This window comes from Fistularia commersonii, chromosome 12, assembly GCF_037954325.1.
Source record: "Fistularia commersonii isolate RoL2024-O1a breed Wild chromosome 12, RoL_Fcom_v1.0, whole genome shotgun sequence".
In the NCBI taxonomy this organism is placed as follows: Eukaryota; Metazoa; Chordata; class Actinopteri; order Syngnathiformes; family Fistulariidae; genus Fistularia; species Fistularia commersonii.
In genome coordinates, this window is record NC_141295.1 from 3,738,078 (window position 1) to 3,764,604 (window position 26,527).

At 47.2% G+C, this 26,527-nt stretch overlaps 3 protein-coding genes across 4 annotated transcripts in view; all 3 read right to left on the reverse strand.

The window, feature by feature from the left end:
* The window catches only part of LOC147228172 (MICAL-like protein 2), a 12,660-nt gene extending 4,237 nt beyond the window's left edge, over window positions 1-8,423 (reverse strand). The window contains exons 1-7 of one of the 2 annotated variants that reach the window (XM_086156421.1): window positions 7,856-8,423; window positions 5,849-5,897; window positions 4,232-4,373; window positions 3,372-3,472; window positions 3,166-3,296; window positions 1,595-2,517; window positions 361-424 (exon numbers count right to left, since the gene is read on the reverse strand). In XM_086156421.1, the coding sequence (XP_086012547.1) occupies window positions 361-424; window positions 1,595-2,517; window positions 3,166-3,296; window positions 3,372-3,472; window positions 4,232-4,373; window positions 5,849-5,897; window positions 7,856-8,010 (1,565 nt within the window). In that variant the 5' untranslated portion in view covers window positions 8,011-8,423. Of the gene's footprint in view, window positions 1-360; window positions 425-1,594; window positions 2,518-3,165; window positions 3,473-4,231; window positions 4,374-5,848; window positions 5,898-7,855 lie in introns of both variants that reach the window. The other variant, XM_086156420.1, reaches the window with a different exon arrangement.
* A 5,098-nt stretch (window positions 8,424-13,521) lies between these two features.
* gaa2 (alpha glucosidase 2) lies at window positions 13,522-21,508 on the reverse strand. The gene is made up of 21 exons (XM_086156419.1): window positions 21,370-21,508; window positions 20,670-20,789; window positions 20,013-20,549; window positions 19,586-19,731; window positions 19,349-19,514; window positions 19,179-19,275; window positions 18,975-19,094; window positions 18,772-18,890; window positions 17,826-17,957; window positions 17,646-17,756; window positions 17,404-17,517; window positions 17,206-17,290; window positions 17,003-17,120; window positions 16,688-16,821; window positions 16,462-16,613; window positions 16,240-16,388; window positions 16,022-16,163; window positions 15,854-15,952; window positions 15,620-15,784; window positions 15,369-15,515; window positions 13,522-14,340 (listed from the first exon to the last, which is right to left on the reverse strand). The coding sequence occupies exons 2-21, from the start codon at window positions 20,760-20,762 to the stop codon at window positions 14,278-14,280; spliced, it is 2,889 nt and encodes a 962-aa protein (XP_086012545.1). The 5' UTR covers window positions 20,763-20,789; window positions 21,370-21,508; the 3' UTR covers window positions 13,522-14,277.
* An 887-nt stretch (window positions 21,509-22,395) lies between these two features.
* LOC147228174 (uncharacterized) overlaps window positions 22,396-26,527 on the reverse strand; it is a 30,017-nt gene continuing 25,885 nt past the window's right edge. The window contains exons 19-22 of the mRNA XM_086156116.1: window positions 25,816-25,878; window positions 25,523-25,715; window positions 25,292-25,432; window positions 22,396-24,150 (exon numbers count right to left, since the gene is read on the reverse strand). Coding sequence (XP_086012242.1) covers window positions 23,453-24,150; window positions 25,292-25,432; window positions 25,523-25,715; window positions 25,816-25,878 — 1,095 coding nt within the window. The 3' untranslated portion in view covers window positions 22,396-23,452. The remainder of the gene's footprint in view (window positions 24,151-25,291; window positions 25,433-25,522; window positions 25,716-25,815; window positions 25,879-26,527) is intronic.

Sequence of the window (26,527 nt, forward strand, 5' to 3'; positions counted from 1 at the left end):
AGAGGGAAGGGCATGCGGGGACGGCGGGAGGAGGGGGGCGCTCGCGGCGGCGAGCATATGTCGCGGCGGTGAGAACGGCAGCCCGGCCCCGGCGCCGGACCCGGAGATCCCGCCTAGATCCGAGGCGGGGACATTTGGAGGAGCAGCAGGCCCCGGGGCCTCCCGCAGGAAGGGCCCGCCGAGTAATCTGGATTAGCCGTTGTGGATTAGCCGCCGCGGGACCGACGCGCCTCGGACCCCCGGGGAACCGCCGGAGGACACGTCTTTTATTTATCCACGTTTAATCCAAAAAGTACTTCCATATAATTGATTTAGTTTCTGTTCCAGGAAATAGACCGGACCCGGCTAACGGGGACTTACTTCGGGTCTTTGGACACTGGCCTGAGTCTGGAGCGCCAGTCGGCGGGAGAGCCGCTTTCCGAGGCTGCAGGAAAACAAACACACACTGAGGCTCAGCGGCTCGTCCGCCTGCGTCCGCGGCTGAGTCCGGAGAGGACACAAGGAGGCCAGACGGGAGACGACAAGGAGGAGGAAGATCGGGAAGTAGAGGTGAGATAAGAGGAGACAAGGGAAGGTGAAAAAGTAGAGAAAAAAAGTCATAGGCATAGGGTACGACAGAGGGTGCAACAGTTGTAGCCTAAGACATGTGATATAGGATGTGACAAGGAAAGGTGCTGTAAGAGGAGACATGAGAAGGAGATATAGGATATAGCAAAGAAAAGTCATTGGGTACGACAGAGGGTGCATCAGTTGTAGCCTAAGGGATATGATATAGGATGTATATCATACATATAAGAGGTGGTATAAGAGGAGACAAGGGAAGGAGATATAGGATATAACAAGGAAAAGTCATAAGCACAGGGTGCAACAGAGGGTGCAACAGTTGTAGCCTAAGGGATATGATATAGGATGTGACAAGGAAAGGTGGTATAAGAGGAGACAAGGAAAGGAGACACAGGACATAATAAGGAAAAGTCATAGGCATAGGGTACAACAGAGGGTGCAACAGTTGTAGCCTAAGACATACGGTATAGGATGTGACAAGGAAAGGTGGTATAAGAGTAGACAAGGGAAGGTCAGGTAGGATGTAACAAGGAAAGGCGAGAAAACAAGACAAGGGAAGGTACATTAACATCAAGCAAGGAAAGGTGGTGTAAGAGGAGACAAGGGAAGAAGATATAGGATATAACAAGGAAAAGTCATAGGCATAGGGTACTACAGAGGGTGCAACAGTTGTAGCCTAAGAGATATAGGATGTGACAAGGAAAGGTGCTATAAGAGGAGACAAGGAAAGGTCAGATGGGATACAACAAGGAAAGGTGAGATAACACCAGGCAAGTAAAATTAGGATACGACAAGGAAAGGAGATATAGGACACAAAAATGAAAAGGCATAGGGTACAACAGAGGGTGCGACAGTTGTAGCCTAAGTGATATGCTATTGGGAGTGTCAAAGAAAGGTGAGACAAGAGGATAGGATACAACAAGGTGAGATGAAACAAGACAAGGAAAGGTGACATAAAAGGAGGCAAGGAAAGGTCACAAGGACACAGGTAGGGTACAGCAAAGAAAGGAGTTTTTGGTCTCAGCCTCACCCGTGCCGTCAGCCGGGGCTCCTGGGGTCCGAGCGCCTCCCTTGTCGGGTGTCCCGGCCCCGGCGTTGTGGGCGGTCCTGGGGGTGTTGGCGCCAGTGGGGGTCACCAGGTCAGTCAGCAGGGAAGGGGGCGGTCGGAGCTTCACCCTGCCCCCGCCTCCCCCCGCATCCTTGACGGGGGTCTGCACTGCAGCCGGCCTGGGGGGGTCAGAAGGGTCCGTCTTCCTCGCCGGCGCCGTCCTGACGCCCTTTTCCTCTGCCAGCTTCCTGGAGATAAAGGCCGCCGCCTCTGTCTTGCCGGTGTCCTCCTTCTCTGGGAGCGCCTTTCTGTCTGCTGCCGTCACCCGTGTGGCACCGGCTTGCTTTCCGTCGCCCCCGGACGCGCTCACGACCGTAACCTGGGTCCAAACCGCCGCCGATACCGACGACTCCTGGGTCTTGACCGCGACGTCACGCTTTTTATCAGCGTCCAGTTTCCTGGTGGCGCCCTTGCTGTCGTCGTCATTATCCGCCCGGGAGAGCCGGAGCTTTGACTGCGGCGGTTTGGGAGCGGCGGCGGCGGCGGGAGATCCGCCAGCCTGCCAGATCGCAGGTCGGCTCACCGTCACCTCCTTGGCGGGAACGGTGAGGACTGACGTGAAGCGGGAGGGAGATGCGGAAGTGGCGGCGGACTTTCCCGCCAGCCACAATGGCGTTGTGTTCGGGGTCGGGGCCGACGTCACGGTTCGCGTCGCGGTCGGGGTCGAGGTGGAGGTCGTGTTCGGCGTCGGGGTCGGGACAGAAGCCGGGGTTCGTGTCGGGGTCGGGGTCGGGGTCGCGATCGGGGTCGGCGTCCTCGGACCGGGTTGACGTTCGACTCTGTGGACGTCTGGGCTCCGAGGAAAATCCCTGAAAGCGGCGCTCGGGTTGGAAGGGGACAAAGACCTGGGAGGAAAAGCACAGGTTGTAAATTGACGGTTCCAATCCGGTTATACGGTATATTTTTAACGGGGGTTACGTTCCAAAAAGAACCCGTGATAGGCAAAATCCGTGAAGTAGAAATTTTTTTTTTGTTTTACAATTATCATATATCCTTATAAAAACTTATTTTTGCTGTCGTCCTTATGTTTTTTTCTTCCTTCTTTATGGAACGAACGGAAGATCCATTAATTCCGTAATGCCGACCTACAGCCGCGTAGCTTTTACCTTCCCTTAGCATGTCCAGAAGTTTAACTTCATCCGCGATAAATAGCATCTTCCGCCGCCGCAGGTGCTTTTGTCACTCCGGAGCGTTTTGTCAACATTACGGGTTTTAGAGAAACTCAAAATCGCGAGAGAATTTACACGTACTTTAATCGGCAAGCTGTTTTACGTACGTGCACATATTAAACCGCAACGTTATTGACGCGCAGGTAGAGAAGAGGCGGGGTGACTTTTTAGCCAATCAGAATGCAGAACACGATGCGAATCCGTGAAGTGGCGAAACCGTGAAAAGTAAACCGCGTTACAGCGAGGGATCGCTGTAATCCCAATCTCAGATTACACCCCCCGATCTCGGACATCCCGCGCAGATTACCGGATTATAATCCTTACTTTGCGCAGTTCCTGTGGTAGAGCTTGCCGTCCAGCAGGTGGCGCTGCACCAGGTGGACGTGTTTGTTGCACGAAGCGCATTTGCTGCTCAGGGTCCCCGTTTGAGACGCCGCCGGTGCCGCCGGAGCGTCCTGGGGGGGGAAACAGGTCAATCCGGAATTATCCGCACGCCATTTTGTAATCCCGGAGCGTACCATTTGCTTTACCTGCGGGGGGAACACCTTCGCCGTCACCGGCTGGTTCTTCCTCCCGGGCGGTTCGTCCGCCGGCCCCTCGGACGGTCGCTTCACCCCACCCAGACCTCCAACTGCGGGATTAGGATTATAATCATTTTAAATAACCAGAATCACAGAAAGGAGCGGTTTAATGATATACCGTATTTTCCGGACTATAAGTCGCGTTTTTTTTTCATAGTTTGGTGGGGGGTGCGACTTATACTCTGGAGCGACTTATGTGTGACATTTTTAACACATTATTACCGGTACCGGTCTATCATTTCACATGTTATTTTCACATTGAATCGCAAGAGGGCGCTATAGGCCTGTGATAATAATTTCAACATTAGCGAAGAACTTAACAAAAACGGCACCGAAAAGGAAATCGTATTCTGCTGATTACAAGCTGCAAGTAGTAAAAAAAATTTTAAAAAAAAATTTTAGTTACCGGGTATTTGGAGTGACACGGATGGTTTTGGTAAACTTCTTATCATGTTATTTATGCTAGAGTTATCGGAATAACTGTCAGTATGTTATATTAACATACCACGCACTTTCTCAGTTGTGTCATGTAATGTAAGCATATCGTTCAGCCTGTTGTTGCCTCTATTCTATTTTTATTTTAAATTGTTCGTCATTAAAATTTTAAATGACATGTCTGTTCTTGTTGTATTTTATGAAATAAATCCCCCCCCCCCCCCCCCCAAAAAAAATGCGACTTGTACTCCAGTGCGACTTATGTATGTTTTTTTCGTTCTTTATTATGCATTTTTGGCTGGAGGGACGTATAATCCGGAAAAATACGGTAATAAAAACGTGTTTCTCTCGCGCCCCGATACTGCAGTACTCACTGGGGGAGCGCCCGTGGAAGTAGTTGTAGTACTGCGACACGTAGGTGAGGATACTGAGGCGGTCGGGGACCTTCAGCGCCACCATGTCCTCGGCGTCCAGCAGCGCCGGGATCCCCAGCTGCTCCTGAGCAACGGCGAACGCCTGGCGGGATTAAAAGGCGTCAGATTATGATATGGGATGTGACATCAGAATAAATGTGCAAGGATGGAGGTGGACAGCAGGGGGAGCCAACGAGGTGTCCCTTTTTTTTTTTTTTTTTTCTCTAAATGTTTTTTTAATGGTTTCTTCTCTGTGAGTTTCAAGTCTTTTTTTTTTTTTTTTTTTTTTGGAAATGTGAATATCGGGTGAATTTCTTGGTGATATATGTTCAGAGGAAATTTCCTGATTTTTTTTTTTTTTTCTTTTTGCAGATTTTCAAATCAATCTAATTATTTTCAGATATTTTTCAGGTTAAAAAAATTGTTTGTTTTTTTTCCATCATTTTCAAATTATTTCCATTTTATTGAATTTTGGGTTGAAAAGTTTTTCATCATTTCTTCATTTTCCACGCTACAGGAAACAAATTGAAAACACATCTGTTTGAGGCCGTCGATCCCGTGTCACTTTTTCATTTTTACCCCTTTGTCGCTTTTATTGTTTCCATTTTTATGGATTCTTTGGCATCTGTATTTTGGAAATTTATTATTATTATATTATTTGAGTAAATATGATTATTTTCCCTGCCGTTCCAATATTCAGAGGGAAAAAAACTTTTTGAAAAAAAATCATGAGTCTTAATGCTCCTTTTAATTATTCTCAGGGTGATTACGAGGGTAATTTTTAGATTTATATTTTCTTCCTGCTGATTTTTGAGGAGTTTCTAGATGGTGAGTTATGATTATTCATATATATCAATTTATTTTCATTGTTTATTTTCAGATAATAATCTGATTATTTGGGGAGTCCTTTTTATTCATTTAATTGATTTGATTTGAGAATCCTGATTATTTTCAGATAATTTTCAGGTAAAAATTTTAGGACTTTCATAGAATTTTCTGTCTGATATTTCCCAGCAATTTTATTTTTATTTTCAGGCATTTTTTTTCCACATCATTTCCAGGAAACATCCCACCTTTTTCATCTCATTCAAACTTTGTTGATTTCTGAGGATTTCCAGTAAACAGGGGCAGAAAGTGGAGGAAAATACGCATTACTGGTTTAGACCCTGAAACAAATCAAAAGGTCCAGAGCAGCCAAGCGCAGGATGACTGTGCTCTGCATCATATTTTCGGGGGGGGGGTCACTCAGCCCAGAAGCTGCAGGGGAAAATGAAAGTAAAAGAAAATGCAGAAATGCAGCCAAGGAGTCCAGATGGGATCTGGAAGCAACTCCCGCTCTGCAGACGTGTTTCCTCCTCTGAGGTTACCGGGGTTATCCTGTTAGATGGAGCCTGCAAAGTGTGTTAGCATGTTGCTAATTTTCTGTTCACTTACACTGTTTTAGCATTTAGCGGCTAATAAGACCAGCTGATTCACAGTTCGCATCTTTTTGCATCCAACTACGGGATCGACCGTTCAAGGTCAGCAGGGTCAGAGGCTCCCTGGTTGCCAGGGGCAACCAAGGGAAAAATATCTCACCAGTTTGTTGTTCTCGTAAACGTTTTCTTTCTTCAAGGAGTCAAAGTCGCTGCAAGCAGAGAAGGAAGACAAATCACTTCCTGTCCATGGCTTGGGGGGGTTAATCACACACACACACACATACACACACACACACACACACACACACCCACACACACATGCACACACTCGACATCTTCTCTGCTATGACAGCAGAGGTTCAAGTGTAATGTCAGACTGGAGCTTTCAAGTTGATGTTTTCATGTTGTTGGGTGAAAAAAAAAAAGCAATAAAGTTAAAATTCAACAAAATTAAATTAATCTAAATTCAATTGTAATACAATGTCATTAAATAATTGGATTACATTTTTTTTTTCACTTTCACAGTTCTCTGATATCAAATCACCCTTCTGGTCAGAAGAAGCGTTTTTACATCTGCATTTTTAATTATTCTAAATATATTTTTGATTTATCCCCTTCAAATTAACTACAATTTTAGTTAATCTTACTTGTATTTTTTAATCTTTTTTTTGACATTGTTTTATTTATCTCCTTTAAAATATTTTCATGTTTTGTTTATTTTACATGACGTTTTTTAAAGGTATTAATTTGAATTATTTAAATTTAGTTTTCATTAATCTTATTTTATCTCCTTAAAATCAATTGATAATTTTTGATCAATTTTGGAAAAATAAAAAAATTTAAAAAAAAATCATGATTTTTTTTTCACTTTCATTTTCATACATTATGGGTCATTTCTAACTTATTACTTTTTATTTATCCCCTTCAAAATTACTTGTTTTTGTTAATTTCACTTGCTTTTTCGAACTAATTTATTTATTATTATTAATGTTTTTTACCTCATTACTTTTTTTTTTTAAATTTAAAACAAAAATAGATTCATGATTTTTACTTCACCTGAGATTCCAGGTATTTTTCTATGTAATTATTTTCATTTATCTGCTTCAAAAATAACTTATTGTTTTTATTTCACTTCCATTCTTAAAATTATTTATTTATTATTATTAATCTTTTTTTACCTCCTTCAAAATAACTTTTTAAAAAATGAATGTAAAAAAACTTAATTAAAAATGGCCTCACGATTTTTTTATACCTTCTTAAAAAAACTTTTTAAAAATACATTTTAAAACAAATGAATTAAAATAGCCTAATGTTTTTTTTTACCTACTTGAAAAAACTTTTTAAAAATAAATTAAAAAAAAAATCTAAATAAAAATAGTTTTATGATTTGTACTTCACCTGAGATTCCGGGTCATTTCTATTTAATTATTTTTATTTGTCCTTCAAAAAAAAGTCTTGTTTTTATATTTCTTGCAATTTCAAAATTATTTATTTATTATTATTAATATTTTCCCCTCCTTCAAAATAACTTAAAAAATAAATTAAAAAAAAATAGCTTCACAATTTTGTTTCTCTCTTTAAAAATAACTTAAAAAAAATATAAATAAATAAAAAATCAATAAAAATACCTTCATGATTTTTAATTACCTTAGGATTCCGGGTCATTTTTTATGTATTTTTATTTATCTCCTTCAAAAAGAATTGTTTATTTAACTTGCATTTTTTAAATTATTTTTAATTCAATCTTTTTTCTTAATCTCCCTTCAAATCAACCCAATTTTTTTCACAAATATTTCGGGTCAATTTTTACATTTTACAATGAATTCTTATCATTTCTGACATTTTTTTTTCCAACCTTTTTATGTTCCATCTGCAGAATAAAATCATTGATTTCGAAACGGATTTCTTATCACGTGACTTGGGAAGCGGGGGCAAGATCCGGATCCACGCAAAACAAAACTAAAACAAAACAAAACAAAACAAAAACAGAAAAAACATAAAACAAAACAAAAAGTAAAAATTAATTAAAATGAAAAAAAAAAAAAAAAAAAAAAAAAAAAAAAAAAACAACACCGTGGCCGCGGGTCCAAGAACACCGAACGGGAGAAAAGAAGAACCGGAAGTGGCCGCGGCGTGACGGTTCCCCCACGGTCACGATCGTACTCACATGAGTTCGGGTCGGTGCCGGTGGATGAGCGCGCAAAACGCCATGCCGTCCCGGAAGGAGGTGGTCATGTTGCAGATGTTCACGTCCCGGTAACCTTCGCACTGGACGCGGCACCACTGCTGCAGCGCCTTCACGGCGGACGTCCCGGACTTCATCGCCGGACAACCGAAGCCCGACACACCGGCGGCGGGCACGACTCCCGTGGACACCCGTGGACTCCCGTGGACTTCCTCCTCCTCCTCCTCCTCCTCCTCCTCTTTCTCCTCCTCCCACTTCCACGGAACTTTGGGAAACAGGCGGGGCGTGTTCCGGGTAACGTGGGAATCACCTACTTTCGATTGTAGAGAGGCTGAAACGACACCTGTGGAAAGGTCAGAGTGACGTGGAGTGGGTGGAGCTTGCGGTGTTTGCGTGGATCGGTACACGCTGTGATGTCACATCTAAAAATGAACACCGATTTATTTTTGTGTGTTTTTTTTTTTTAGGTCGAATCGGTCCATTTCGGTGTATTTCCTGTCTTTTGATTGCGTCATAATCCCACGTCATAATCTCGCATCCAGGGATTATAATCCGATTGGATGGGTTCACATGAATCCATTCATTTGTTCATTGACTTGAAATGTACTTTCAATTCCTCCAAGACAGGAAATAAGCCATTTAATCTAATTTCTGACTTCTGATTGCATCATAACCCACATAATTTCACATCCAGTGATTATAATCCCATCAGATTGGATCTAAAAACAATAATATGAATAATCAATTCATTGATTTACTCTACATTAAAATCCCATCAGATTGATCTAAAAACAATAATAATAAATTCATCAATTTACTTCAGATTATAATACCATCAGATCTGATTTAAAAACAATAAGAATAATCATTTCATTGATTGTAATCCCACCAGATTTGATCTAAAAATAATAATAATAATCAGTTCATCGATTTACTTTAGATTATAATCCCATCAGATCTAATCTGAAAACAATAATAATAAATTCATCAATTTACTTCAGATTATAATCCCATCTAAAAACAATAGTGAGAATAATCACTTCATTGATTCACTTTAGATTATAATCCCACCAGATTTGATCTGAAAATAATACTAATAATAATCAATTCATTGATTTATTTAAGATTATAATCCCATCAGATCTGATCTAAAAACAATAACAATGATCAATGTATTGATTTACTCTAGATTATAATCCAAACAGAGCTGATCAAATTAATCAATCCATTTACATTAGATTCTAGGGTGACAGGAATCAGTCATGTCAACCCATTTCTGCCTTCAGACTCAATCTAATCCCGTCATAATCCCAGATTAGCTGGGCGGCAGGGGGCATTCATTTCCGCAGTTCACCGCTAATCTGACCCGTAACCCGACTTCAACGAGTCCGGTTGCCGGGACGACCCCCGCCCGCCCGCCTGTCAACCCTAATCTCTCCAGATTAAAAAAGCGACCTGTGTCTGGTTTGCTGGCTGTGAGATTAACCGCAGGTCCGTTCTGAACAGGATTAAGTGAAAGTCGTCCGCCAGGTGTGTCTGCTACCTGCCCCGACCTGCCTGCTGGGGGCGGAGCCTGCCTCACCTGCGGCGGCGGGCGGGCGGGATTAACAGGCTCCAGTTTCGCTTACTCACGGATCGGAGGTGTTTGAGAGCAAACGCTGCATGTGTGTGTGTGTGTGTGTGTGTGTGTGTAAACACACACTCATGTTCACCTGTTGTAATCTGACACACACTACCAGCACAATACACTCCTCCTGGTCACCCACTGCTGGATTATCAGACATCAGTCAGTGTGTGTGTGTGTGTGTGTGTGTGTGTGTGTTTCCTGAGCGGCGTTGTGTTCTCACGGAAGGACGGGCGGGCCTTTTACTTTCCCGCCCGTCGGCTGAATCCTTTTACAAAAACCAGATTAACATCATAGGTGACATCACGTGACCTCACAGCGACATCACAGAATGTCATTATCACAGGAGCTGTCAATCATGGCAGCTGTCAATCATAGGAGCTGTCAATCACGCCAGTTGTGGTGCGGCCAATCAAATTGGCTAATTTGGAAAGGGGGCGGGGTTTAATCTGGGTCACCTATCGAGACAATTCACTCTGTTGTTCACAGACAATTTTGTGTTCACTTTGAGTAAAATGGCATCCTGTCTCTTGGCCAATCGTATTCAGTGATGGTTCTCCCTGTAGCTGATTGGCCGTCCCCTTTTCCCCGTGTGCTGATTGGCCCATCAGACAATCGAGCCGCCAGCCTCTGTTATTAATCACATCTGCTCAATCCAGATTGGAACCGTAAGCCAGCGATAGCATTATGTGTGTGTGTGTGTGTGTGTGTGTGTGTGTGTGTGATGTTTGAAGAAATCCTCAGTATGAAAAAAAAACAACATGAGATTCTCGAAATTCCTTTGCAGTCTCTGTGAGAACTGGGCCTGTTGTAGCCTGTCTTGAACCACATTAGCTGGTGTTAGCCTATGCTAGCCAGTTTTAAGCCTTGTTAGCCTGTATCAGGCTTTGTGTGCCTGTCTTACCCTGTTCTAGCCCTTGTTGACAGGTGTTTAGCTGTGTTAGCTTTTATTCAGCAGCGTTAGCCTGTTTTAGCCTTTGTTAGGCTGTGTTAGCGTGATTTCCACAGTGTTAGCAAGTTAGCCAGGAGGAGATTGTGGCCAAACAGCTCAGTCAGAAGCTGTTTGGCTGTGTTAGTTTCAATTTAGCTGTGTTAGCCTGTTTTAGCCCTTGGTGGTCAGTGTTAGCATGTTTTCTTCTATGTTAGCCTGTTAGCCAGGGGGAGAGTGCAACTCAATAAGAAGGTCGGTGGCTGGCTTGTCTGTTTTAGTCCTGTGTTAGCCTCTTTCCCTGAGTTACCTTGTTTTACATAATATTAGCCCCTGTTAGGTTGTGTTAATCTGTTTTCCACTGTTATTTGTTGTAGCTTTTGTAAGTCTGTTTTAAGATATATTGACATTTTATAGCCGGTTATGCCATGTTAGCCTGTATTCTGCTTTGTCAACCTGTATAGGACCTTGTTACAAAGTGCTAACCTGTTTTCCACACCGTTAGTCAGTTTTAGCCAATGTTTGCATGTGTTAGCCTGTTTCAGCCCCTGTAACACTGAGTTAGTCTGTTTAAAAGTGTTAACTTGTTTTCCACAGTGTTAGCCTGTTCACCTTGCTAGCCCTTGTAAGGCTGTTAGCCTGTTTTCTGCTGTGTTAACCTGTTTAAGCCAATGTTTGTGTTCGCTTGTTTTCCAGTGTTTGCCTGGCGTAGCCTTTGTTAGGCTGTTGTTAGCCGGTGTTAGCCAATATTTGCCTCTGCTAGCCTGTTTTCTGCTGTGCTAGTCTGTTTTTAGCCCTTTATTGCTGGCGATTGGCTGTGTTAGCCTGTGTTTAGCTGCGTCGACCAGTTCCGACACTTGTTAGCCTGTGTTAGCTGAGTTAGTTCAAATGAAAATCTGATGTTTGCAAATTTAGAAATCAGCAAAACAATCACGGGGTGACGAGGATCTGAACAAGGCTGCAAATATTTGTCTTGGCAGTGACAACACCACGCCCTGGGAGCCGCCGCGGGTGTGCGAGTGCTAATACCTGACAAAAACAAAAGAACAAGGAAGAAAAAAGAACACACGCAAACTATTTTTATGAATTTAAACTTCTCTTCCAGTCAAAGATTTTTGTCAGGAAACTGATGTTTAATGCTAGCCCAGAGGCCCCCCATGAGACGGAATCCGTCACTATAAAATCCTCAGCGTGGCTGAACCTCCGATAAAGATTCCAGCAGAGATCCCATTTTGAAGGCGTAAAAGAGAAACAGGCTCTTTCACAGGCGGCCGGGCAGGAAGTTGCTGATTCACCGCCGATCCACGGGGTCAAACGACTTCTGCCATGACGCAACACAAGTACTTAGCGTTCTCCTGAAACTTAACTCAACTGATTTATTTATTTTTTTCTTAATAAAAGCATCGCAGAATTAGAATCGGGTGTATTTTCGGTTGATTTTTTTTGACAGCAAAAGAGGTATTAGAATAGTCTGCGGACCAAGATGAGTGACAGAAAGGGAAGCCAGAATTCTGGACGTTATTGAGGAATTTCCATTTTTAGTTTGAGGGGGAGCCGATAAGACGCGGACGTTTCCGAGGGAACGGCGGGGAAAAGAGGCAGAAGCAGAAATGAAGCGGTGGCCATTTTGGATTTCCTTTGTTTTCGGGGTCACGCGAACTCATTCAACGTTTCATTATCTATACCGGCGAGAAAACACAAAGTTCACCCTCTTATCTTGACATCAGACATACACAACTCATTCATACAGAGGCGTGCAGGTGTTCACCCTGTCATTCACACAACAATTCGGGGTCTCCGATGAACCACCTGCCTGTTTTTTTGGACTAAGATGAAATGCTAACACGAGTAAAACGTTTCCACGACGACCTCCGGGGTTGTTTACGATGGCGACACTCACTCGTTCACCGGATGAAGCGGTGAGCGGCGCCGAGGGTGCGGAGCCGCCGACACCACCTCCTCAGGAAACGACGACCTCTACTTCCAAAGAAGGGCAAAGAAGCGCGGCGGTTTGTCTTTTGTAGCGTGAAAACAAGGGAGGGGGCTCTTCTTCAGCTCCCGGGGAGTGTGTGTGCGTGTGTGTGTGTGGGGGTGGGTTGTTCTCGCGCCCTGTCCAACACAAGTACAAAAAGGGCAGCTTTGTCCTGACAGTCCGGGGGGGGGGGAGGAAGAGGGGGCAGCATTTTAATTTTATTTCCTGACGTTCCCAAACTTTTCCACGCCGGGAAGCGTAAACAACCTTAGAAGCAGCAGCAGAAGAAAAAGAAGAAGAGTGTGACTGTGCACGGACCTTTCTGGAAAGCCCAACATACAAGATGGCCGCCAACCCCTCTCCAAAAGGACCCCCCCCCTCCTCTTCTCTCACTCTCTCCGCACAAACACTTAATCCTCCAAAATCCAGACAGGAAACGCTCTCGTCAGTGGAGCAGAATGCTTTTGACAGACCCCCCCCTTCCCCCCCCCTCGGTGATATACGTGCCATCTGGAAACAGTTAGGGCCGCCGCCGCGCCAAAGCAAACACGCGTCCCGCTTATCGGCCCGGGACGCTCACCCAGCCGTGCTATCATGCGGCCTTATCAAGACACTTTGGCTTTTGTGCGTTTGTGTGCGTGCGCGCTTTTCTACGGCTTTTATTTTTCGTCCGGTGATTCTCTCGCTTTTTTTTTTTTTTTTTTTTTTTTTAACGGCTCGTTTTCCTGGCGGCCTCCTCAGGTGATAAATTCCCAAAGATGACGTCCAGACAGAAATATCCCCGAGGAACGTGTAATTAAGAGTGGACTTAAGAAAACAAAACAATGTGGATTTAAATGGGCTGAAAGCAGGAAAAAGCAGCACGGTTGTTTGGTTTTTCTTAAAATACTTCATCCAGGGTTTGTTTATGAGTGGAGCCTTCCTTTCCCATCTCACCGTCCAGAGGAAAACAGAAGATTATATATATTTATATCTACATATATGTTGGAACTTGAGGCCTCTCTGTGTGGTTCTCCGAGTTCCTTCAGTCCAAACACATGCAGGAGTTTCACTTGAGAACCTAAATTGTCGCTATGTGTGAATGAGAATGTGAATTGTTGGTCTTCAGAATCTGAGAGAATCTGCAATTGGCTCAGCGGCAAGAATTTTAATCACAATTTCACTGAAATGCACAAAACCTGCTCCGATTTTGGATCCTGATACAGAAAATAAAACATTTCTCGTTTCCCCTCCCCCTCTTTTTCGGTCGTCAGTTCTAAGCAACGACGTGCCGATGTTAAAAAAGCACAGAAAAATAACAAATGGGACGGAGGGAAAGAAAAAGCATTAAATTAGTAAATAAAACCAGAAATGTTCAGCGGGCGAGGATTTCGTTCCAAAAATCTGAAGAAAATCAAAAAGTGTTTTTTATTTTCAATATTAAAAAGGAAAAAAAAAAAAAAAAAAAAATCACAGCAGTAAAGCATCAATAACTTGATCAACAGCGTCACGACCTTTTTTTTTTCACAGACCAATCAAAGGGCTCGACACACACACACACACACACACACACACACACACACACTTCATAAGGCAATGTGCAGACCCAGAGTCCTCATCAGTGCAAAAGCGGGCCGTAAACAGCACGTACATTCAGGCCCTGCCGGCTCGGCGCCCGGAATCCCCTTTGACTCCCCTCGCCGCTCACCGATTGGCCGAGCGGCCTCATCAACAAATAAAGGGGATATTTCACGGGGAATCGGTTTTTAAAAAAAGAGGAGTGCAAACTGGGGTGAAGGGGAAAAGGAGGAGGGGGGGTGCTCGGAGTGGAAACGGGAACCCCGAATGTGTTCACCGGCGTGTGATAAGCGGCGAGGCGGGCGTCGTCGTCGTCATGGCGATCACATCCAGCTGATGGTGAAGTTGCGAGCGAGGCGGAGGCCCAGGCCGGCCACCGTCAACACCTGGAAGAGACGCCGCCCACTCAGGATCCGCGTGGAGGAACGAGAACCACCGATGCCGCGGCGGTTCCCGACTTTTGATTTCTGAGTTGGACTCATCAGCTGATGAGCTCGGAGCTCCGTGCGCTCGGATATCGAATTAAACTTCGCAAATTGAATGAGTTGAAACGCTATGAAGCCGCTTTGTTGCGTGTTTTTCGGAAATCACGAAAAATGTATAAAACGGTGAGAATTGGTAATAAAAGAGAATGTAAAGAAATAAACCGGTTTTATTAAGTGAAATTACCTTGAAGATCAGATGACAAGTTATTTCATTTGTTGCTCTATCTTCACTTTTTAGTTACTTCACTTGCTGCTACAACGTTTTGCTAAAATTCAATTAATTAAAATTGAGTGACATGCTATGAATCCATTCCAGCCCCCCAGTTTCACAGTATTTTTAAAATAAGAAAAATGTACCTTTTAAATAGCAAATCATTTCTAAAAAAATCGCAATAATACATTCAAAAAATTGTTTTATTAAATGTATTTTCCTCAGAAATCGGATTAAGATGTGGGAGATGGGCGGTTTTTAATTCGGTGCTCTATCACTTAACTTCACTTACCGGCTACACATTTAATGCTACAACATGATGCTAAATGTAACTTGCACACTTTGCTACACTTTACCACTAAACTTAATTTAGCGATAAACAATCAAACTGTCCCCGACCGGCTTTGAATGACTCCCTGTAAATGTGTCAAGTTGACGACAGGCAAACCTCGCTGGTGGTTTTCCGGGATTTATCTCCGCGCTAGCTAGCGGCACGCAACATGTCCGACGTTTTAAACGCCGCTTCACGGACAGCGTGATATAAACAATCAATAAATGTTATTGATCGTGTCATGGAATCAAACCGGCGACCCTCATTGGCTGCTCGGTACAGCTGTTACATGTTAGCATTTCTCTTGTTTTATGGATGTTAGCATGCATCGAGTTGAATCCTCTCAAAGAGGTGTACGCATGTGTGTGTGTGTGTGTGTGTCCTCGCCTGGTTCTCCCTGTAGCTGAACGCTGCCTCCCGCAGGTCGACCAGCACTCTGACGGGCTTCTCCGTCACGCCGTAGAAGGACACCGACTCCACCGCCACGAACGTCGCCTCCGTGTTGTTGTGGAGCACATGCGCCGTCATCGCTTTCTGTTATACGAGCCGACGAAAAGGACGGGGATCCGTTACTTTGTATCCCCGCGTTGTGAAACCGATGGAGAAGAAAAATGGTAATAACTCCCTTAAAGTCCCACCTGAGCGACTTCGAAGACGATGTAGGCGTACCGGCCGCGCTCGTACGTGTCCAGAGACTCGCCGTCATCCCAGAAGAGATCCCCCGAGGCCGAGCCGTCGGAGGCGAGGGCGGCTACCAGATGGAGAGGCTGGCCGGTGGTGGCCCACAGGGTGGTGTTTGGCATCTGTGCAGAAACAACATGTCCGTCTCCGTGGTTCGGGTTGTGTCGCGGCCGTGAGACGCACAAGTTTACCTGCGTGGGCGTCACCGATCCTCCCCGCAGGTGCAGGTTGATCTCATCCAGGGGAGCGTGGAGCCGCAGCTCCTCCCCTCGGCTCCGTATGGCGTCGCCCTGGGAGGACGTGGGGGTTCACGGGAAGAAGCTTCGGCGCGGCGGCGATCTCTCTGCACGGAGCCTTACCGTGTAATAGTCGTACCAAACGCCTTCTGGGAAGTAACCCTCGACGCTTTCCACCCCAGGGTCCAACACCGGCGTCACCAGCAGGCTCCGCCCCCAGAGGAACTGACCGTCGACCGCGTAGGTCCGCGCGTCTTCCGGGAACCTGCCGAGTGGAGAAAAAATAATTAAAAAAACGGATGATTACCCCGAGCTTTTTCTGGCTTTTACAAACCGCTCACTCGAACATCAGGGGGCGAGCTACGGTGTGCCCGTGCACGTGCGCGTGGTGGAAGAGGGTGTAGAGCAGCGGGAAGAGGGAGTAGCGCAGCAGCACGGCTTGCTTCATGGCGTTGCGGGCCAGCGGGCTGAACGCCGTCGGGTCCTGGGGCTGGAGACAGGAAAATAAACATCTCGGAGGAAAAGGAGCAAAAAGGAAATATCCGGAAGCTCCGAAGACACACCTTGGCGTCGAGGGTGTTGTGGTTGCGCATGAAGGGATAAAACGCTCCCACCTGCGTCCACCGGACGCACAGCTCCTCTTCCGTGTCGCCGCTGAAGCCGCAGATGTCGGCTCCGACCAGCGGCACGCCCAGGAGGTTAAAAGTCAGAATGCCTGAGGGAAAAGGGGGCGCAGGAAGCTGGTATCTGCTGCTCGGGGCTTCCAGCTCCAGGCTGACGGAGGTTTACCTGAGATGGAGGCACGCAGGTCCTTCCACTGGCTCCGGTTGTCTCCCAGCCAGTGGCCGGAGTACAGACCCTGGCTCGGGAAGGTGGAGCGCGAGATGACGAACGGACGCTTCGCTAGCAGACGCTTCAGCGCACTGGAGGGCAGGACGGACCACACACACACACACACACACACACATACACACACACGAGCGGATCGGTTTAAGATTTGCTTCATCTGCAATGTTAGCATGCTAGTCCGGCCACAGTTCGCCGCTGAGGATCAGCTGTTTCTCTGTTTACTTAAATAAAACTAGTAACTTTCGGCACCCTCACCTCGCGGAGGCCTTGGCCTCCAGCAGCCCGTACAGGTTGTGCATGTTGTAGTGCACGGACTGCTTCTGCACGGCCGACGCGCACACCGTCTTGGCCTTCAGGGAGCCTCCTAGCATGGCTGGAAGGCAAAACAAGGTGTGATTCTGTCAGCTCTGTGTGTGTGTGTGTGTGTGTGTGTGCAGAATGGAGTTCACGTCACCCACCTGGTGTGTAAGGAGGATTATCTAGACTGCTTGACGTGCAGCCTTTGGAGGACCCGTCGAAGAAATTGGACGGCTCGTTCATGTCCTAAACCCGAGAGACGCGGTTAGCGGCTAAGCTAGCGACACGGTCCAGCCAGGTGTCAGCGCGCCGCAGGCTAGCGACCCGGGCGTCTATTTTTCGCCCACGAGTTTACTTACGATCCACAATCCATCAAACGGCACCTTCTGGTGGAACCTCTGCAGGTTCTCGTACCACCATTCGTGGGTCACGTTGTCGGAGAAGTCAGGAAACGCCGTCAGGCCCGGCCACACCTGCCGGGAGATCCGAGGTTTAGCTCGGAGGCGATGCGGACGAGCCGTCCGGCCACACCGCCAGGAACAAGACGCGCTAACAATTTAGCATCGGCTAAAGGCGGCGTTCCCCTGCGTTCCCCGCTCACCTCCCCAGTGAGAGTTACTCCCTCCGAGTCCTTGATGAAGACTCCTCTCTTCTGCCCTTCGTCGAACGGCCAGTACGAGCCCTCCGCCTGGGTGTTGCTGATGCCGGGATCCTGCAGGGCGGAAACTTGTCAGCCACGCGCTCCGACTCGCCGGCTTGCGAGCGTGTGGCGTGCGTTTACCAGGATGACCACGTATCGCTGGTCGTGAGCGTGCAGGTCGCCGACCAGGTCCGGCAGGGTGGAGAAGGCGGCGGGGTCCAGCGTGAAGTCCAGGTAGTGGTCCATGTAGTCGATGTCATTCCACATGGCGTCCTGCGCGTGAGGGAGGCGGCGGTTACAGCAGACTTTCACCATCCAGTTAAAAAAACACTGATATGAATTATTTAACTATTAAAAATGCAGGTATTTTATTCAGTTGTATTCAGCCGCAGGGAATCTTCAAATCTTTGTACTTAAGACCTTAAAACACTGATAGCCTTAACCTTGACAATTTATATTTTATTGTATTTCTTATTCTCCCTCCTTCCTACTATTATCTATTATTGTTATTGTTTTTGCTTGAAACTCTGGCACAAAAATTTCCTTCGGGATAAATAAAGTTCTCATCTCTCATCTCATCTTAACCAAATTTATTACAACCAGAACACAAGCTTGCAGAATTTTAATTTTTTTTTTTTATTTTTTATTGTGATTTTAAATTTGACAACTGAAGGTGATCTTGTTTAATTTCTTGCTTGTAAAATTATGCCATATAGTGCTTTTATAGCCCTGACGCGCAGGAGCGAAAAAAAAAAAAATCCCATTTTCCAAGTTAAAATAGAATTTAATTAGCTTCTACGTTGCATATATATATTTTCAGTATTCAGTGAAATAACTTTTTATTCACGGTGACTGCGCGCTGTAAAAAGATAATGGCGAAAGGACGCGGATGCCTTTTTCGGGTTCGAACGTTTGGATTTGTTCCGGATGGATCATTTAAGTTTCGACTCAAATACACACTGACTACTTTATCTGAACTTCACCTTCGAAATCGGCAATCTCCTGTTTTTATTGTATGGAGAAATAAAATTTCAAAAGGTTTTTGCGTCTCCTGTTTCCAAATGGCTCTTTGAAGGCCCGTCTTTACCTGGGGGATCTCCAGGCTCCTCATCTTCTTCACCACCTCCCAGGTGGTGTCACTGGAGTTGTATCCCCAGCGGCAAAGGTGGTAGCCTAAGGCCCAGTAGACGGGCATCGCCGGGTGACCTGAGTCGGACGAAGAGAGGCAATTAAACGGGGCGCCGCTGTGCTTTAGCGTCTCCTTCGAGGCAATGATACGGGGGGGCCCACCTACGACGTCCAGGTATTGTCCGATCACCGAGCCGGGATCGGGACCCAGGAAGACATACATGTCCAGGATGCCGCCGATGGTGCGCCAGGTGAGGGCCGGGGCCGGCTGGAGAACCACGTCTGAGGAGACGACGAGAGAAGAAGCGTCGGTTTAACACTTAGCCCGTGGCTAATCGCGCCATGAGAGGACGGAGGCGGGCGCACCCATGGCGTTGCTGTTCAGCAGGAAGACCCCGTGTGCGCTCCCTCCCTCCTCCGTCACCAGGTAGAAGGGATGGGCTCCGTACAGGTTGGTATTTTCCTAGAGTGCACAAGTAGAGCTCCCATAATCTGCCCCGGTGCTGAATGACATCACTGAAGAGGAGTGTGTTTACCATGGGGGGGACGTCCCTGGCCCACATGGTGAGGGTGTTCCAGTTGACGTCATGCAGGAGGCCGGACAGGTGCTCGCCCAGGCCGTAGACGTACGGGGTTGGCAGGGAGGTGGACACCTGCAGGAACTGATCGGCGTAGAAGAGCGGCGCCGCCGTGGTGTCCAGGCTGGGGAGGAATCACAGTGAGCTCAAGGACTGGCCGCCGGGGGCGACGGCGCCGGACGAAGCCGGGCTTACATCACCACGCCCGTGGAGGTCCTTTTCACCACGATGCCGAACGGGTCGCGCGAGATCTCCACCGAATAGACCGGGCTCTGGGCCGCCTTGTCGACGACGGGTACGGAGATGGGGACTTCGAAACGTGAACTCGCCGGGTCGGTAATCTGGATTTGAAACACACGACATTATCAGCGGAGCGAACTCAACTTAACAGAAACAAGTATTTATCCACTCATTCCTGGACTTTGTTCATCTGTAACGCGAGCGGAGGAAATGCACAGGACAGACTGTAAGTATCCTGGGTTTGCGTTTGTCGTCCTCAACCAGCCATCTGACGTGCACAGCTTCTTAGCTCAAAGATTCTAGAACTAGGATTATTAACTAGTCCGCCCTAGTTATTGGTAAAGTTTGGCCAAATAGTTGTCGGTGTGATCACGCGACTCACCCGGACCCGCAGTCGAGCATCTGTCTCGAGGCGGATCTCCGCCTCCAGGGTGAGAATGTCCCCGGGGTAGTAGGTCTGCACCTCCTTCACCAGTGTCACCTTCTGCCCCAGGGCCGTGTCCCGGACGGCCCGGACCGAGTAGGTGGGGAAGTCAGGTGGGTAGAAACACCAGGGGACGCCGTTCCTCGCCGGCGTGCCGGAGGAGGCCGGGAGGAAGCAGCAACGCCTCGCCTCGCACAGCTCTCTGGTCACATAGCTTTCAGGATAGCAGTCGAACCTCCTGGTCTCGGGGATGGCGCCGCAGCGGTCGCGGCGAGCACCGGCGGCTGCCGTGTCGTTGGCTTGGCCTCCAGAGGGTGGCGCCGGTGGCGGCGGCCGGTGGGGCTCCAGGCTTGATGGACTGTGCAGCCAGAACATGGTGCCGAGGAGCCAACCGCCACACAGGAGGAGCAGCAGGCAGCCAATCACCAGCAGCCACTTGGTGACAGAACAAGAGAGGCTGCGAGGGAGGAGAGTGGCTTCTTCTGTGTCTGGCTCCTTGAAACACACACACACACACACACACACACACACACACACACACACAGGGTCATTTAAGCTACACACACCAGAGGTTTCCTGCAGCTTTCCAGGATAAAGAGTTGGCTCTGGACTCACAGCGGCTTCCTTCAGATGCGGGCCGGGCTCCTCGGACAGCACAGCGCCGGAGAACTGCACGTCCTCTGGGCTCAGGCGGTTGTAGGAAACCATCGTGGCGGCGTCTGCGTGTCAAAGACTCTGATGGAAGAGACGAGACCACAGAGTTCAAAAAAACAACAGCAGACATTCATTGATGGAGTTTGAGTTCTGGCTTTACATCATCACCAAATCAGACTATGAATAAAACTTTCACCAATGAACAACTGGTGCAAATCACAACTCTGGCTTGTGTGTTTTATACTAGTATCTGACACGTATTTTAACTTAATATTTAACATATTGTTTTATTTTACACTCACACCGTTAATTTGGCACCTTGACTGTTTGGCTTGAACGCAACACGGTGTCAGTTGCCATTAAGTCACGTGACCGTGCTGCCTTGAACGTTGCCCCGTAGCTAGTTAGCTAAGTAACTTCGGCTAATAGACAAATCCCCTGGAAATTCACTGACAGTTAACTATGTCTAATTAAACCCGTGCCCACTTTCTGGGTCGGAAGTAAATTCTAAAAACGTAAAAAGGTTTATATGTACAACGAAAAACACGATACACGACGGTCTAATTTCTAAAATAACGCAGCGGTCGTCGCCAGCTGACTTTAGCCGCGGGGTAACTTTTAGCTAGCAGAGACTTCGACAAGGACGTTCAGGTTGTCCTACCTGGTCTTTTCACTCGCGTTTTAAAAAATTAAACCTCCGCTACATCGAGGACAAAAACCATCCCATCTAAGTCGCTCGTATCGCCGATTAAATGAGCTAGCGGGACCGCCGGTGCACGACGGTGGGTTTGTTTATCCCCATGCTGCGTTCGAGTACCCTCGTTGATTCGAGAACTTTCTTCCTGCGGAATCATACGAGGCTGATTCGCGGAGTGTAAAGCAGGACTCGTTAATGTTTCGTATCCAAACTCAGTTGTGAACTTTAAACAAGAGACAAAATGAACAAAAGAAAACAAACAAAAAGAGAAAAACCTTGTTCATTTCTTGCACGTCTCATCTGCTGCGATGCGTTCACGGGACATGAAGTTGTTGATAGTGTGAGATGTAGGTATCAGTTTAACTTCGATATAACCTATTGACATTCTTTAAATGTTTACGTATGCTAAAAGTTATCAGATGGTTTTTGATTTAAATTAAATATCCTGTGTGTACATGCAAATGTATATTACTATTCATTTATTTGAGGATTTGATTTGAACACTGAAGGCCATGTTACTTATTATGGGAACAAATCCAGTTGATCCTTAAAAACAAAGAAACAGAAAGGAATTGAAGGTTATTCCTGTTCAGATTACTGTTCTGCGTGTGTTAATAGTTTTACACTATTATTGGGAGATAATCTACAGCCTTCTGCTGTCGTGATATTACTCAACTCCTCGTTTTCTTCGTCGGAGGCCGGGGCCTCCTCTTTTCATGCGAAACGTGGAAAATAATTTGTAACTGCCAACGTTGTCAAACATCCTGCACTGCAATGGGGGAAACGCCGTGGATTCGACCGCTTTCGGTTTTGCTTGAATATTTACAAATTTGCATTTTTACCGTCGACAATACAACGCTCGACGCGTCTGAAACGTCGAGTCCCACCTCTGGTGGTGTTTGTAGATGTAGGCGGTAACGGACAAACAAGCCGAAGGTCGTCGAGATTACGGGACATCTGCGCCCCAACAAAACCCAAGGACACAAATCCCCGGTTCTTTTCACTTTTATTGTACAGTATGTAGTTTCCCGTACAGCAGGAGGCGGTGCTGAGGGGAGCGTACCGTCCGTAATCCCACCCTCCCCCCCTCCGACCCGGGCCTCCTTCGGTCGGAGATTCACTTGGCCTTCGAGGGAATCCACCGAAGCTCCGTTCAGGTTTTTTCGGGAGACCCCTTTGAAATACATAAAACTGACGACCACTAAGGCAAAACGGTTTTTTTTTTCGGCAAAGTAATAATAATAATAATAATAATTATAATAATAATTATGAATGTCATCGTCTCCCCGTTTGGCCGGGGAGCGCGTTTAACCTGCCGGGTGCGATAACCCGGTTCCGACATGTCAGTCCAAACGTCCACAAACACGGTAAGTCAGAATGACAGAATACTTCATGGAAAGAGAGAAATCACAGACCTCAGAGGAGTCCTTCTTACTACCATAAATACTCTAAATGTGAGTGCAGTACTTTATAATGCAACTAATAAGTAAGAGTGATACACGAGAGTATATATGACCGCTAACATTTCCCACCTAGACTGAGCTTATAAGTGTTTAATTACGGTTCGTAACGTCGCTGAATCGAGCTTTTTCAGCGGGTGCGTGTACCTGTGTGGGTATTTTACTTGGGTGAGTCGGGTCCTGCACTCAGGGGTCCCGCAGGCGCAGTTCGCATCGGCCGGGTCGGGCTCACGGAGCCCCCCCTGGCGGCCAACATTAGAAGCGCGGTACAAGCGATGTGCGTTTACGCTGGAGGGCGTCGACCCGGGATGACGGCGTGACGTTGAAATAAAACACAGAGAAATGTTCCGAGAAACAAACGGGAAAATAAAAAAAAAAAAAAAAAAAAAAAAAACGAGAAAATGAGCGAGGAATGAGGTGGAATATCCGCCTCTGGTATTAGAAGGTGTGTTTCTTTGCGATTAAAACATTAGTGTGAGGAGCTTCTGACCAGCGTCGGGAGTCCAAACTGCGTCTGCAAACCCCCGATCTTCGCCGCGCCGCCGGAAACGCGGGACTCCGACGGCAGCTTCCCCGGATGTGCGGTATCAATCGTTTTGTTCGCCGATGCACATGTTTACCGGGGAGTCACTGTCCACCTGCGAGGAGCCGTCTGTCTTTATGTCGGCGCCGGGCTCGTCGCCGGCCTGGACCAGCAGGTGCTTGCGCTTGTGGAGCCGGAGGCTCTGCGAGCGGCTGAAGCCCCGGCCGCAGATGTTGCAGCCGTACGGCCGCTCCCCCGTGTGCAGCCGGAAATGGTTCTTGAGGCTGGAGGCGCGCGTGAAGCTCTTCTCGCACTCGGGGCAGTCGAACTTCTCCCCCAGGTGGATCTTCTCGTGCTCCCTCAGGCGGCCGGACTGGTTGAAGCTGCGCTCGCAGACGGAGCACTGGTAGGGCCGTTCCCCGGTGTGCGTGAGCCGGTGGCGGTTCATGGCGCCCGAGTGGGCGAAGCTCTTCCCGCACTCGGGGCAGGAAAAGGGCTTTTCGCCGGTGTGGATGGTGAGGTGACCTTTGAGCTGACCTTTCTGGGTGAACTGCTTGCCGCACATGTTGCACTGGTAGGGCTTCTCTCCCGAGTGGATACGCATGTGGATCTGCAGCGCCGACATTTTGTGGCAGTCGCGGCCGCACAGCCCGCAGCAGTACGAGCTCTTGGACGCGCCGCTGTTGACCTGCAGCCGCGGCGGAGACGCCGGGCGCCTCTCCTTCACGCCGCGGGCCGAGCCATTGTTGGCTTCTGCGGACACTGCAGAGTAAGAGATACACTTCAAATCTCCGCCAAAGTCAATCAAATACTACAGACGTGCTAACTCTACTCTCCGATGTACTTCAATCATCAAAGTACGTGGGATTGGATAATATATATCCCGAGTGGAGGACAACGTGACTAATGCTATCTTATTAGGTCGCGATACCTCCACTAGCGGACGGTATAGAGTTGCATTTCAGACAATAACAAACATGGCGAGCTGGTGACGATGTGCTTCCTGGAAAAGAGGAGGCCGTCTTTAGTGGCTTAGGTAAGTGGCGGCACGTGGACGGAGACGTCTCTTCCCTGGTTAGCATCCCCGGACGCCATGTTTTTATTCGCCGCTGCGCAACACTGCCCCCCCCCCCCGGACTCCTGCTGGTACTGCTCCGTTTGCGGCGTCTGGCTACGCGTCCGCTGACGGAATCGTGCAGGAAGTGAATGCGCGCTAACATAGCTAGCCCAGAGAAAACCGTGGACGAACGCGAGCGAGGCGTCCATGTTGTGGCGATGAGAAGGCGGGAGACGTGTGCCGGGATTTGGCCGAGACGGCGGGAACGTCGGTGGAAGAGTCGTTCAAAAGCCGTTCGGGGCTGGTTTGATCGTTTTAAAGAGAGGAGCGGCGTTCGCGCCGACGCTAAATGATGTTTAGCAAGTGTAGCAAAGTGTGCAAGTTACATTTAGCAACACATCGTAGCATTAAGTGTGTATCCAGTGCGGCAAGCGATAGAGCACCAAATGAAAAACTCCCCCAACCTCCTTCACATTCTTGTCCTATTTTCAAGGAAAAGACACTTATTAAAATCTGGTTTATTTCTTTACATCCTCTTTTAAGATAATACTTTATAGATCCCTATAGGTAATAGTATGTATTATTATCGTTAAATACATTGTTTGTTATTTATATATCACACTTTTCTTATTTGAAACGCAACAAAACCCGGGGGCTGGAATGGATTAATAGCGTTTCACTTCAATTGAAAGGGGAAATTTAATTTGACATACAAGCGCATAGATTAACAAGCTCGATCGCTGAATGAAAAGTCAAAGCTTGACCGCGGCGGTAAAAACGTAGCAACACGGTAAATATGGCGATTGACACCAAGAGAACGATGAAACCTCACCGGCGGCGACATACCTTGGATCGGCTCCTCTTCCTCTTTCTTCAACGTGATCTGAATCTCGGCGACCCCCTCCGAGCCGCACCCCGGCTGCTCCCTGTCCGTCTGACCCGCCGCCACGCAGCTCTCGCCGGGCGCTTCGGGCGGCGCGACGCCGGCTGGGGAGAGCACACAGGCGGTGTTTAGGCCGTCCTTCGGAGTGAACGCTCTTCCCGTGAAGGCGGAGAGGCGGCTCGGGGGTTTTGTACCGCACAGAGGGGCCTCCTCTTCCTCCTCTTTGACGATGACGTTCACGAGCGGGCTGGGGGCGCCGCTCTCCGACCTGTTCTTCGTCTCCGCCGTGTCGTTTTCATCCCGAGACGCTCCGTCGCGCTCGTCCTCCTCTTGTTCCTCTTCGCACGACGGGGGAGCCTGAGCCTCGCTCGCCGGACCGTCCGACACCTGAACGCAACCGGATCAACGGGATCAGAGCGTCATGCGAATCGACGGGAAACGACTTCGAAACAAACAGGAAGTTGTTCGATCATTAGACGCTACGCACGTATTTTGACACCCGAGCTGAAATCAAGATGTTGCAAACATCCTTTTCACCATCTGCCTTTTCCTGTTAAGCCATAAAAGAATGGAATGGGCTTCCAGACAATCTTAAGAACATAACTGATTTTAACACCTTTGCACGGGCCGTTAAAAATTGGATTCTGGAGCACCAAACATGCTCACGCTAACAATGCCAGACGGTTATTTGATGGTTATTTGAAATGGCGTCCCCAGATGACCAAAGTAACAATATCACTTTCAACTTGCAAAATACATATTTTATTGCCTGTTTATACACAGCTCAAAAAAATGAAGGGAACACTTAAAAAACACATCCTAGATCTAAATGAATGAAATATTCTTATGAAATACTTTGCTCTTTTACACAGTTGAATGTGCTGACAACAAAATCACACAAAAATGATCCATGGAAATCAATTGTATCAACCCATGGAGGTCTGGATTAGGAATCACACTCAAAATTAAAGTGTAAAAACAAACTCCAGGCGGATCCAACTTTGATGTAATGTCCTTAAAACAAGTCAAAATGAATCTGTGTTGCTTCCTGAGTGGACACTATGATTTCACACAAGTGTGATCGACTTGGAGTTACATGGTGTTGTTCAAGTGTTCCCTTTATTTTTTTGAGCAGTATATATTGTATAGTTATTTTATTGCCTATCTGTATATTTTATGTATATTGTCTATTTTATACA

Excerpts from the sequence above, each read along its gene's own strand:
- gaa2 (XM_086156419.1), bottom strand. The coding sequence starts at position 20,762 with ATGGTTTCCTACAACCGCCTGAGCCCAGAGGACGTGCAGTTCTCCGGC. Across the intron at positions 16,389-16,461 it reads ACAACACCCTCGACGCCAAG|CCCCAGGACCCGACGGCGTT; the intron begins GTGTGTCTTCGG and ends TCCTGTCTCCAG. Across the intron at positions 14,341-15,368 it reads TCAGCTACAGGGAGAACCAG|GTGTTGACGGTGGCCGGCCT; the intron begins GCGAGGACACAC and ends CGTCTCTTCCAG.